At 38.5% G+C, this 12288-nt stretch overlaps 1 protein-coding gene and 1 pseudogene across 3 annotated transcripts in view; both read right to left on the reverse strand.

Annotated features, from left to right (window-relative positions):
- LOC107602720 (C-factor-like) overlaps nt 1-2675 on the reverse strand; it is a 6864-nt gene extending 4189 nt beyond the window's left edge. The window contains exons 1-5 of one of the 3 annotated variants that reach the window (XM_016295292.1): nt 2408-2675; nt 2265-2319; nt 1939-2126; nt 1232-1393; nt 1028-1138 (exon numbers count right to left, since the gene is read on the reverse strand). In XM_016295292.1, coding sequence (XP_016150778.1) covers nt 1028-1138; nt 1232-1393; nt 1939-2126; nt 2265-2319; nt 2408-2554 — 663 coding nt within the window. In that variant the 5' untranslated portion in view covers nt 2555-2675. The remainder of the gene's footprint in view (nt 1-1027; nt 1139-1231; nt 1394-1938; nt 2127-2264; nt 2320-2407) is intronic. The other 2 variants (XM_016295293.1, XM_016295291.1) reach the window with 2 other exon arrangements.
- Nucleotides 2676-9269: 6594 nt separating this feature from the next.
- Nucleotides 9270-11703, reverse strand: LOC107602697 (C-factor-like; annotated as a pseudogene).
- Between the last annotated feature and the right edge of the window lie 585 nt (nt 11704-12288).

Below are 12288 nucleotides of genomic sequence, written 5' to 3' on the forward strand. Positions count from 1 at the left end.
GACGTTTATGACGAAGACTATCCAGCGAGAATGACGGTCTGCAGATCCAAGCTGATCCATACGCGAAACCCATGAGCACAGCCACCGCTCCGCCTTGGCGAAAGCGGGGCCGGCACCGCGAGGAACGCTAGTGAAGGCTCCCTCCTCAAAGAGAGCCCTCTGAGAGCGAGGCAAGGCAGTGACAACTGTGCTTCGCTCCCAAGCAGACAACAAACAAACTGTGTGTATCCCCACCCGTAAAGTAACGCGGGCAGGGAGGAACACACAGCCTGAACGCTGCCTGCTCGCCCCTTAGGTGTTTGGTTTTGTCTTGGGATTTTGTGACAGACAACACTAAATAAGACTCACAAACAGATATCAGACTGACACACACACAGAGCGTTTGCTGAATGACAAAAAGCTGACGCCGGCTCCGCCGCACGTGCTTTTGTAGCTTCCTGGCCATGATGTCACCTGCCTGTGATGTCTCGCCCAGCTATTGGACTGATTTCACATTTGATTCAGAGCGTGGTCACAGAAGGCGTTCCCAAAACGTTTCTGACGCAGCTCAAGTTCCTGAAGAGGAACTAGTTTTAACACTATGAGATTTCCGATTATTTATGGCTTTATAACTTTTGATCAGTAGGTGATGATATCATCAAATTTATTCTCAGGGCAATGGGAACAAATAGAAAGTTTCTTGTTAGCATGCAAAAGCATAGATGAGATTTAAAAAAAATTGTAGTTTTAATGCATTAAACTTGAGTTGAGCTCAAAATATACTGCGGTTGTAAGAATTTCTGCCCATTTTGGCCAGTAACATACTCATTTCATGATTACATGCAAACTGTTTTGAATAACAAAAATGTTATATCATGACCAACTGGCATAGTCACAATGATATGACTATCGTAAAAGACTATCATAAAGAAGCAATGAAAACTGTGGTCTAAAGAAAGTGTGTTTGACAATGAAAGAAGTTAGTTTTGAAAATGGAAATCAAAAGCATATGGTGCAACAGAGAGTGACTCAAGAAATCAACATTCACCTCATCTCCACCCAGTTCAGTTTTCACCCATCCTGGGTGAAGGGCCATGCAGAGGATCTCATCTGCCTTAAACTCTTCAGCAGCTAACACAGTCATCATGTTAAAACCTGCCTGATAGGCAAACATAACATTTGAGTTATACATCAGCTCATCGTCACACAGGTATCGAATTGAGTTTTGGTTTATCTAGTGCCTTAGCATTACCTTGCTCACTCCATATGGCAACGTTGGGAATTGGTTGTATATGGAAGGCATTCTGGTCATGGATCCTGCCACAGTGGAGATGTTGATGACAGCAGCTTTATTACTGGACATTCCTGGTATCCCACTCGCTTTTGCTGCCATTTGTAGATACGGTAGGTATTCCTACATAAAAGAAAGAGAAAGAATTATTAGAGAATAATTTTGACACATAAATGAGTGTAGTGTTAAAAATGACTCAAAAGACTCGTCTGTCTGGCAACTCATTTTACTATAGTAGAAATAGTCTAGAATAGCAGTTGACTGATTGACAAGGGAATGTTGTGATCCATTATTAAACACAGACACAACGTGTCGACTAGTCAGTGCAACCTGCAGTAATCAAAATCATTACCGAGCGAGAAAGCGGTAGCTCACTTTAGTAATGTCACAGCAGTGTCTTTGGGACTAGCTGGTCTGATCAGTTTATTCTGGTTCAAGTGCTCTGAACCTTGCAAACTCTGGCACATCCAGTGAGACGTTCTTCCCAAAAAGCACACATTTTATTAGCCTGTATGTCCTGGTGACCTCAGCACATTTCATAATTTCGAGACATTCAAATAAGTATATACACATATATATATACACACACACACATATATATATATATATATATATATATATATATATATATATATATATTTGTAGCTCTTAATGATGCATCACATTACCCTAATGATTAATAAGGGTCCTATCACATTGGTGTTGAAGGTGTTTTTCATGTCCTCAACACTGCTGGTCTGAATGGTGCCATTTGCCACGATTCCAGCATTATTCACAAGCAGGTTCAAACCATTGTTTCCCAGAAGAGATCCCACTTTCTTGGCAGACTCTTTGACACTGGATGGATCATCAGCATCTAACAGTAACAGTACAAACATCAGTCCTAAAGTATCAAGCAATGAAATCGTATTCAAGAAACACTGAAAAATCTCTTTGAAATTCTCAAAAGCTATTTCCAAGGAAATGTTAAATGCAAAAAAACATGCACATTTACCAAGACGTATGATAGTTATAGCACTTGGATGTTTTTTCACCAGTTCTCTCAACGCCTTTATAAAGATAAAATGCATAATTAAACACGGTACATTATAATTTCTCCCGATTTATTTCTGTTGGTGTTAGTTATTCATAACTCACCTCAGACTTCGGGCCGTCTGGGTCACGGCAGGTAGCAAAGATATGCTGTTTGGGAAAAGAGTTCTCAGTGAGTTGTTTAACAATTTCCAAGCCTAAGCCCCGGTTAGCGCCAGTGATCAAGATTTTGCAAGCTTTCACTACTGCCATGTTCTGCCAGGCTGCATCTACTCTGTCTGCATTAAAAAAAGTATTTAGCGTGTAGGCTATGTAAAAGTATGTGTAACTCAATGCCACTACTACATTATGTAATATGCTGCAATTGAGGATGTGGCAGAAAGTTCGCCTCCCCCATATTTTAGCGCCACCCCGTCACTTTAATCGCCGCCCTTTACCAGAATCTTTGTGCCACTGCGCTGATCCCAGAAGAGGAGAGTCTTTTTCCTAACCACACGCGCGTGACATCTTTTGTTAATTGAGGTGAACTTGTCAATTCTGTTTACTTTAAATAGCCTACGGCCGGGGCTGTCCTGTGACAATATAACGACGGGCTCGGACCAGAAGACCAAATGAGTGATGGAGTAGTCATTAATCTTCTTATAACTTATTTTGCATTGACGCAGCATTCTCAATTTAACTATTCTCAAATTAATTATTTTAATAAAGTTCGGTCCAAATTCAATAAAACACCATCACTAACAGAGAGAGCTGAGCCGTCTCTGTACCATTTCTTCTTCACTTCCTCGCATTCACTCGCAGGGAGCTCACCGCGTCCCCATTTTATTTTGGATAATCCAACCGGACATTTCATTCCTCCTTCTGGAGTGTTATGCTGTGTTAGGCTATGTTGCATAAACTCCTCTTGGAGGCCTGAGGCCATACCCACTGTGTCTGTCTGCAGAGGATAGCTCATTACAGCTCATATAAACAACAGATACAGGCAGAGTAAATGAATGCTGTCAGTTCGATTATTAATAGTGACTGCCTGGAAAGTTGTAACTTGAAATAAAAGTGCAGCAGCAGCCTGTGCAAGGTCGTACAGAAAACAAGAGAGAAACACTTAGGCTACTCAAAACTGAATTGCCTGGCATTCTTATAAAACATCTGCACATCTCCTGTGTAGTCGCAGAACTGAAAATATTCAAAGACAACAATTCTAAGAGCCCTGGTCAGAAGGGGGCCTAGATTTTATCGGATAATATTGTTCAACAGTAAAAGATCCCATTAATTTTCTCAACAGAAAATTTGATTTTGAGCAATTATGTCAACCCAATTATGGAAAAGTGGCAAGTTACAAACACTTTTGTCCAAAATTACCTTTGATGCCCTTATATAGTTTCATGTTTCAGACATTTTTAGTGTTATCCAGAAACATAATCAAGATTATCAAGTGCACTCATTCAATCCCAGAATGCACTGCAATAAGAAGTGTAGAACACATGTACATATACTATATTTTCTTTGTAAATGTGGGGATAGAGGATGGTTTTGGACTCAGTATACACAAACTTTATTATAAAACATATATTTCTACAGTGTAAAAATAAATGTTTTTTAATGCTGACATTTATGCAATGCAAGTCTTGAGGCTGTAAAATATAAATGACTGTAAATCCACAGCTGTCAATCAGAAATATGTAACTATAGCCTAGATACTGCTGCCATGTTTTGTTGTTTTGTCCACCACAACCAACTACCATTAATCAATGAATATTTGGGTAAAGGTAAAGTTTCAGCTTTTTGCTGGTTCAGTTGAATGGTTTCAGAGAATAATGCTAAGCAGAACATGTTGAATCTAAACGACTCCGAGGCGGTTCATGTCACTGAATGTGTCAAGAACAAACAAGGCTTTTGCGCACATCAGTGACAGTCTGACCTGGAGAAGCCATGAGGAACAACAGTACCGTTATCAGCCTTATGGTAGTGACCTCGGCCAAGTGAAGTACTGCATTGTTTGCAGTTACAGGCAAGACAAAATTGCATAACTGACAGGAGGAATATATTGCGGACTAGGCCAGGGCTCTCCAAAGCCTCAGGCCCAAGATGACCTCTGACTCAAATATAGTTGAACTTGAAGAGTAAATGTTGGAGATTGTTCTTGACCTCAAATGTGTCACTTTCCATTAGAGGTTTCTTTAAACTTAAATATAACCCGTGTTATGGGGGTCAAAGGCCTCTGTAATTTTTATGAAATATAATATAATATAAAATAAAATTACAATTTGTCTGCAAAACAGCCAAAAGTTTTTACGCTCATGAGAAACAGAAACAGTCAAGTGTGTCCAGACTTTCCGCTGTAGCATATGGTGAGAAGTTTTATCAATAATCTGTTGTCGTGTACATGTTGATATTTTGACATGTACATTTACCTCTTATATAAATCTGATTGATTTGTAACCATATTAAATCAGAATAGTCATAAATGCTAACTATGCATGGTGTCACTGTATAATTTCATAATCTAAATATTATATTGATTTTTTCAGGAAACAAGAATTGTGCCTTCAGAAAAATGACACAATGTTATTTGTATTGTGATTTTATTTTATTAGTGTGTTTTATTTTTTAGACATTTTTACCCTTTGGTGACCTTCCTGATGGGAGAGTCTTTGTTCTTCTGGTTTACCAGGACATTTTTTTCCAGTGTAGTCTAAGAATCCACCATGCTGTTTCTCAGTAAGGCTGTCAATGACATGCAGCATCCCCTCCACGCTTTCTAGTGCCTAGTGAATAAACAGGGAATAACACGCAATTAAAATAGTGTATCACTGGCCAACAGAGACTATCAGTGTGCTTTTGTGATTCTGTTTGGGTTTTGAGAGACTCCAGGGTCATTTTAATGAAACACATTTTTAACACTAAATCATCAAACTGAAACGTTATAACTTTTCCTTATTAGAACTGATTATAAACCAAAATTCAACTTTTCAAATGTCCTCAGTAAACATTTACTTGTGTATTCTCTTTTGGGTTCTCAGACCCCCCAACATGAACTGATGCAATGCATTTTTAAATGCTAAGATTCTCTGATTGGTGTACACACTACAGAAGTACACTCCTGACAGTTGTTTATAGTCTAATTTGTAATGTTGCTTTTCTCCAGTGTGTATTTGCAAGGGTTAAATTGGCTAAAACTAAATTATTGTTACTAGAATGGATTAAAGTCATGGTGACAGTTTCAATAATATCTCAACTGGGGTTTAATTAAGTCAGAGAGACATATAAACAAAAATAAGTTTTAAGGAAAAACTGCTTTATTACTGAATCTAGATTTACTGTATCTCCCCCCAGGGTTCGTACACATTTTTACCAATAAATTTCCATGACTTTTCCATGACTTTTCCATGACTTCTGAGACAATATTCATGACCTAAATGTTCCATTATTTTACAATAAGAATACAAATCTGTTCAAATTATCATAGCATATGTTAACTAAAATGAATGACTATTAATGCTACTCGTTTGCTTTCTTGTTTTAGTAATAAGTACAAGCTGCAACTGCGCCAGACCTTACTCCACATTTCACATCACTGAATAGTATCATTTATTTAACTGTGGCCAGGATGGCCATTTTGGTGTCCTTTTGTGTGTATTTTTGCTGCTTAAATGCAACAAGCTGCGCTTTAGAGCCCTGCATTTCAGCCCGAGCCCATAGAGCCCAACTGCCCCAAATTATGTATGGCTTCGGGACAATTTTCACGTCATAGCTCAGACACGGGCCAGGCATCAGGCTTGCTTCCTCCTTATTTTTATATTTTAGATATCCATCAATTATTATGGTGATGACAAAGATTTGCCGCCCTGGTGGAAACAACACGAGACCGCGCTACCGCGACTGTCAAGAGTGGTTCGGACGGTGTTTAGTGTCCAGCAGCAGCGAGTGCTGGAAGAGTTCCATGTTAAAGCGCACGCAAAGCTTGCCGCAAAACGCCAGCAAGTAATTACCATGATGAATGCTCCAGGGGAAATAGAATATTCGCAGGGTTTCGGTTCATTTTTGTGAAGCCTTCCTGCTCAAGACCGAGACAGCAGACAAATCCGTGTACCATTCGAATCATTTCATTTTTGGAAAAAAAAACGAAAAAAGAGAATTCAGCTTAAATTTATTTTTTCGCTCAGGGGTAGAAAAATGAATAAACAGCTTGAATATTTGATTTCTACACGTGGGCGGGAATTAAACGCCCCTTTCTGCTGATTGGTCAGCCGAAGATCAAACGTGTGGTCATCAGTTCAGTATCGCAGCAGAATAATAGTCCTCTGCTGCTGCAGTTGTATGGATTAATTACCCATTTTATTGCAACTGCATTTCATATTTTTCTCATCAAACAGACTAATGAATAGCTCCAGACAACTCGTACCGGGGCAGAGGGCTTTCTTCTGTGTAGACCAGCTGTCCTTAATGTGATAGGGGGTCCGAAAAATAATTATCTATAGCCTAAAGTATTTCCAGACTGTAAAGTGCTTTTTTTTATCATGATACATAGGCCTACTGTGATTTATTCCAAAGTGACTTATATGCATTTAACGTCAAATAATCTAAATGAAGCCTTTACACAAATAAAAATATACATTTTACCATACGACTATAAATGACAGAGTATTAAGTTATTTCCCCTCGATGGGGGGGGGGGGGTTGTTTTTTGTTTTGTTAAGCGGATGCATATCTGTCGTAAAATAATCATATGCATCTCGTGGCGTATATTCCAAGCAGTCTGAAGGTATATGTAAGTGGGTTTGGTGAGAAACAATCCGAAATGGTAAGCTATTATATTTTATGAAAATCTTGCGTTGCAGTGTGAGTGCGTAGCAGCTCACACCTCGCACAAGTGCATATTCTTTTGAGATATCAATTATAATCAATTTTAATAAAACACAAGACTACATTATAAAACTCTAACAGCAGGCTATTTAATATCTGTTGTTCTCCGGTTGTCAGTCAGAATGACAGTTCTTGCGTGAACATTATAGGCCTATATGCCCAAGCCAATTTATTATTCCTTCCTTTTTGTCTTGTTTAAAATATTTATTTTGAAACGAATTAATTAATTTCTTAATTAAACAAACAAACAGACTTACTGGGTGAGCAGGGTAGGCTAAGACAGCTGTCATATCATACCCTGCCATGCCCAGCTGATGCAAAGAATAGAATTGATATCTACACAGAAGAAAGCCCTGTCTAGACTCTGCCCCGGTACGAGTTGTGTCCAGCTATTCATTAGCCTGTTTGTTTGATGAAAAAAGATGAAATGTTGCAATAAATGTGTTAAGAATCCATACAACTGTAGCATCAGAGGACTATTATGCAAACGCAATACTCATATACGCACGAGCGCACTTTGGATGTGACTGCGCACCGTGCAAATAAATAATAACATTTTCTGACGATGCAACAATGACCCGATTAGGCAAGTGACTATTCTGTCAACTGTCCCGAAACGCGAGTGAAAGTCTTGTATCGCAGCGTGCAGCGGCTCTTGTAGCGCAGACAAGATGCGCCGATGTGAAGCCGTTTGAAGAGAAAGTCAAAGAGAGAAGACGCGTACAGCTGAATCACTCAGGCCGTTTTCAAATGACTGATTTGATCAGTCTGTGTGGACTGAACTCAGTCTGTAGGTTTGATTATTCCCTCATCAAACCTACGTGCTACAGGCTATTGAATACATGTGAATATCCATCATTTTAAAGTCAAAAGCTGTGGGAATGAGTAAAACTATGCGATATAGCCTATGCGCAATCCCGCACCGAAATTGATGACCTGATTAAACAATTCTATTATACAGAGTTTTGTGAAATAGATTTCAATGACTTTTCCAAAACTTTATGGGTTTATTTATTTTTCCAAAACTTTTCCAGGCCTGGAAATTGGTGTTTTAAAATTCCATGACTTATCCAGGTTTTTTATGACCGTACGAACCCTGATCTACTATAACAAACTATTGTACTGTATATAGAGATCACGCAAAGACACAGTACATATGACGTATCATGAGAGCTAAAGTAAAATTGATTTTGAAATTAACAATAGCCTGAGCTATGAAAGGCGTGATACCTGCACCCTGCGGAAGCTGTGACATTTAAAGTCAAAAGCTGTGGGAATGAGTAAAACTATGCGATATAGCCTATATGCGCAATCCCGCACCGAAATCCAGGACCTGATTAAACACAATTCTATTATGCAGAGTTTTGTGAAATAGATTTCAATGACTTTTCCAAAACTTTCTGGGTTTCTTTGTTTTTCCAAAACTTTTACAGAAATTGGTGTTTTAAAATTCCATGACCTTTCCAGGTTTTTCATGACCGTACGAACCCTGCATTTAACGGTAAAAGACTGTAAAACTGCTACAGTAAAAACCTGTTAAATGGTTAACTGTAAATTCCCCTACTATATACGGTGAAAAACTGTATTGGACATTACATGTATTGGACATAAATTTTACGGTAGTATACCGTTTTTGGAAGTGAAATAGGCCAATTTACAGTGAATAACCGTAAATTGACATTCCCAGAATTCCCTGCGTTACATTTCAAATTTGATGTTTTTTTGTTGAAATAACTGTTTCTTCTTAGTAGAATGAGTGCTACATTCTGTGATGGTTGACTCAAGAAACTGATTTCCTGCATGGCTGTATTAGTTTCATGTCTTTCGTATGACTCTGTGGCCTCTTCTCAAATTTGATTGCTGCTTTTCACCTATATTACTTTTTGTTCGGCCTAGAACAAAAAATAATATAGGTTTTACCGTTATACTCGTTATACATGCTGCACTAGAGATACTTTTATTGAACATCTTTGCCTGATTAAACAATGTGTGGAATTGGTAAGCACAATCATTGCAGCATATTCAGTAAAAAAAAAAAAACGACAGTACTGCTTTATTGATCAGAGTGTTTTATTGTATAAAATTCTACACTATATAATATCAAATTGTCATGTATTAGCCACAAGCATTTGTGTCCTGAAATTAAGTGCTAAATATTCAGTATGCCCTTTTATGATAAATGCATATAATAGGGCAGTTTGGAGCTGGATCAGCCCTTTCGCAACTATATGGGAGAGATTTTGTTCTGGTTTACCAGGTCACAGTTTCTCCAGTGTAGTCCATGAATCCACCTTGCTGCTTCTTAGTAAGGCTGCCAATGACACGCAGCATCCCCTCCACGCTTTCTTTTGGTTCAAGTGTTGCCTGGTGAAAATACAAACATGTATGTGTCCTACTAAAATGCAATAGTAAAAATAAATGTAGCTTCAAGCTGCAGTTACAGCATAACCACACCAGTGCAAGGCTTGTTGTTGAGTGGATTTGTGGGGTCATATCAATCTCAGTGAATAAAGGAAAACTCATTTTAAGGCTATAAGTAGATTTTTGATTATTCGTGGCTATTTAAGTTTTGATCAGTTGGTGATGATATCAAATTTACATTATTCTCAGGGTAATGTGTCAGTAATGCATTGAAAGTTTGTTAACATGCAAAAGCATTGCTGAATTAAAAATGTCATGTTTGGCATCTTCTTCCTTCAAAATAGTGGAAAGGTGTATACTGAACCTTTCTGGTAACATGAAGCTTGAGTTTAGCTCAAAAAATTCTCAGGTTTGAACAATTTCTGTCCACTTTGGCCAGTATGTAGTGCTGCCACTCACTCAACTCATGATTACATGAACATTCTGAATAACACAATGCTTTTAATATAATGACCAACTGCCATAGTCACAATATGATACAACCAAAACTTAAGAAAGAAACGCTTAAAGCCGTGGTCTAAAAAAGGTGTGTTTGACAATGAAAGAAGTACATTTTGAAAATGGTGGAAATCGAAAGGACATGGTGCAACAGAATGTGACTTAAGAAATCAACATTCACCTCATCTCCACCCAGTTCAGTCTTCACCCATTCTGGGTGAAGGGCCATGCAGAGGATCTCATCTGCCTTAAACCCTTCAGCAGCTAACACAGTCAGCATGTTAAAACCTGCCTGATAGGCAAACATAACATTTGAGTTATACATCAGCTCATTGTGCCATCAATACTGTTTAGACATGCATTGAAATGAGTTAGGGTTTATCTAGTGCCTTAGCATTACATTACCTTGCTCACTCCATATGGCAATGTTGGGAATTGGTTGTACAAGCATTCTGGTCATGGATCCTGCCACAGTGGAGATGTTGATGACAGCTGCTTTATTACTGGATATTCCTGGTATCCCACTCGTTTTTGCCGCCATTTGCCGCCTACATAAAAGAAAGAGAAATAATTAAGTAATTTTGGCACATACTCAATGAGTGTAGCGTTAAAAATGACTCAAAGACCTGTCTGTCTGGCAACTCATTTTACTATAGTAGAACTATGTAGCAGCTCACTTTAGTAATGATGCAGCAGTGTGTTTGGGACTAGCTGGTCTCACAGCCTGGCCAAACTAGTCCAATCAGGGTGATCAAATAAAGCTTGTTTCAGCCATTAATGTTGGTACAGTGCCACAAACCTCACAAACTCTGGCACATCCAGTAACAAGTTCTTCCCCAAAAACAATCATTTTAATAACCTGTGTCCTGGTGACACAATAGTGAAAGCCCCTAGCCTGCAGGCCACAACAGCAAAGGACAAATTGTTGCTTTAAAACTCTTAACGATGCTTTACATTACCCTAGTGATTAATAAGGGTCCTATCACATTGGTGTTGGTGTTTTTCATGTCCTCAACACTGCTGGTCTAAATGGTGCCATTTGCCACGATTCCAGCATTATTCATAAGCAGGTTCAAACCATTGTTTCCCAGAAGAGATCCCACTTTCTTGGCAGACTCTTTGACACTGGATGGATCATCAGAATCTGAAAGTAACAGAACAAACATTAGTGCTCTTGTTACACCCTGATAAAGGGGGAAAATAGACATTAACAAATGAAGACATGGACTCGTGCTGTTGCCTCTGCGTCAGTCTGTATTGGCTGTGATGCACAGCACAGCTCGCGTCAGCCACAACCTGCAACCTTTGAACCACTCAAACAATTACACTTAAATCATATTGAGTTTAACTCTTTTTTTCCTTTTTATTACAGTTGAATCACATTGATTCCGTCATTTATATGATCATTTTGATCTTTAATCTTTTTAACCTCTACACTCTCAATGCCTTTAGAAGATAAAATGCATAATTAAACAAGGCACATTATAATATCTCCCTTTTTTCACTATCTGTGTTAGCTAGTCATAACTCACCTCAGACTTCGGCCCGTCTGGGTCATGACAGGTAGCAAAACTATGCTGTTTGGGACAAGAGTTCTCAGAGAGTTGCTTAATCATTTCTAAGCCCAAGCCCCAGTTGGCTCCAGCGATCAAGATTTTGCAAGCTTTCACTACTGCCATATTGTGTTAGTCAGCTTCTGGCACCTAATCTGCCCCACCTGTGCTTTTTATACAACTCAAGTTAACTCCACACCCATACTGCACTGGGGTATTGTACTCATGCAGCATGTATGACAGAGAAAATGATAAATGATATGATCAGAGGGTGAATCAAAAAACCAAAATGACAGTTTTGTATTCTATCAACACGAATACTACAATGACTGCTTGTTATTGCAACAATAGTACACCTGGGTGGGACATAGTGGTTGCATATTCAAATAAAGGTGAAGTCTCTGTGAAAACTTAAATAGAAAACAAAAGAAATGAGTAACCCTCATATTTAATACATTGCTGGATGGTATATTTATAAAAAAAAAAACATTTGCACAACTCCCAAGTAGTGGAACTGGAATTTTTTTTCAGTGTATTTTTCAGTGTGTAGGTGCGTCACTAATACTTTTAGCCGACTACTACGAAAAAAGTTTTAGTCTTATTGTCCCTGATGAAGATAAAAAGTTAAAGATGACCTTAAAGTTACCAGTAAACAAACTAGTTTTGATTAAATAAGGGAAATGGGGGGGGGGGGGAGCATTCTTTTCTCAT

Source organism: Sinocyclocheilus grahami, unplaced genomic scaffold (genome assembly GCF_001515645.1).
Source record: "Sinocyclocheilus grahami isolate Dianchi unplaced genomic scaffold, SAMN03320097.WGS_v1.1 scaffold333.1, whole genome shotgun sequence".
Classification (NCBI taxonomy): Eukaryota; Metazoa; Chordata; class Actinopteri; order Cypriniformes; family Cyprinidae; genus Sinocyclocheilus; species Sinocyclocheilus grahami.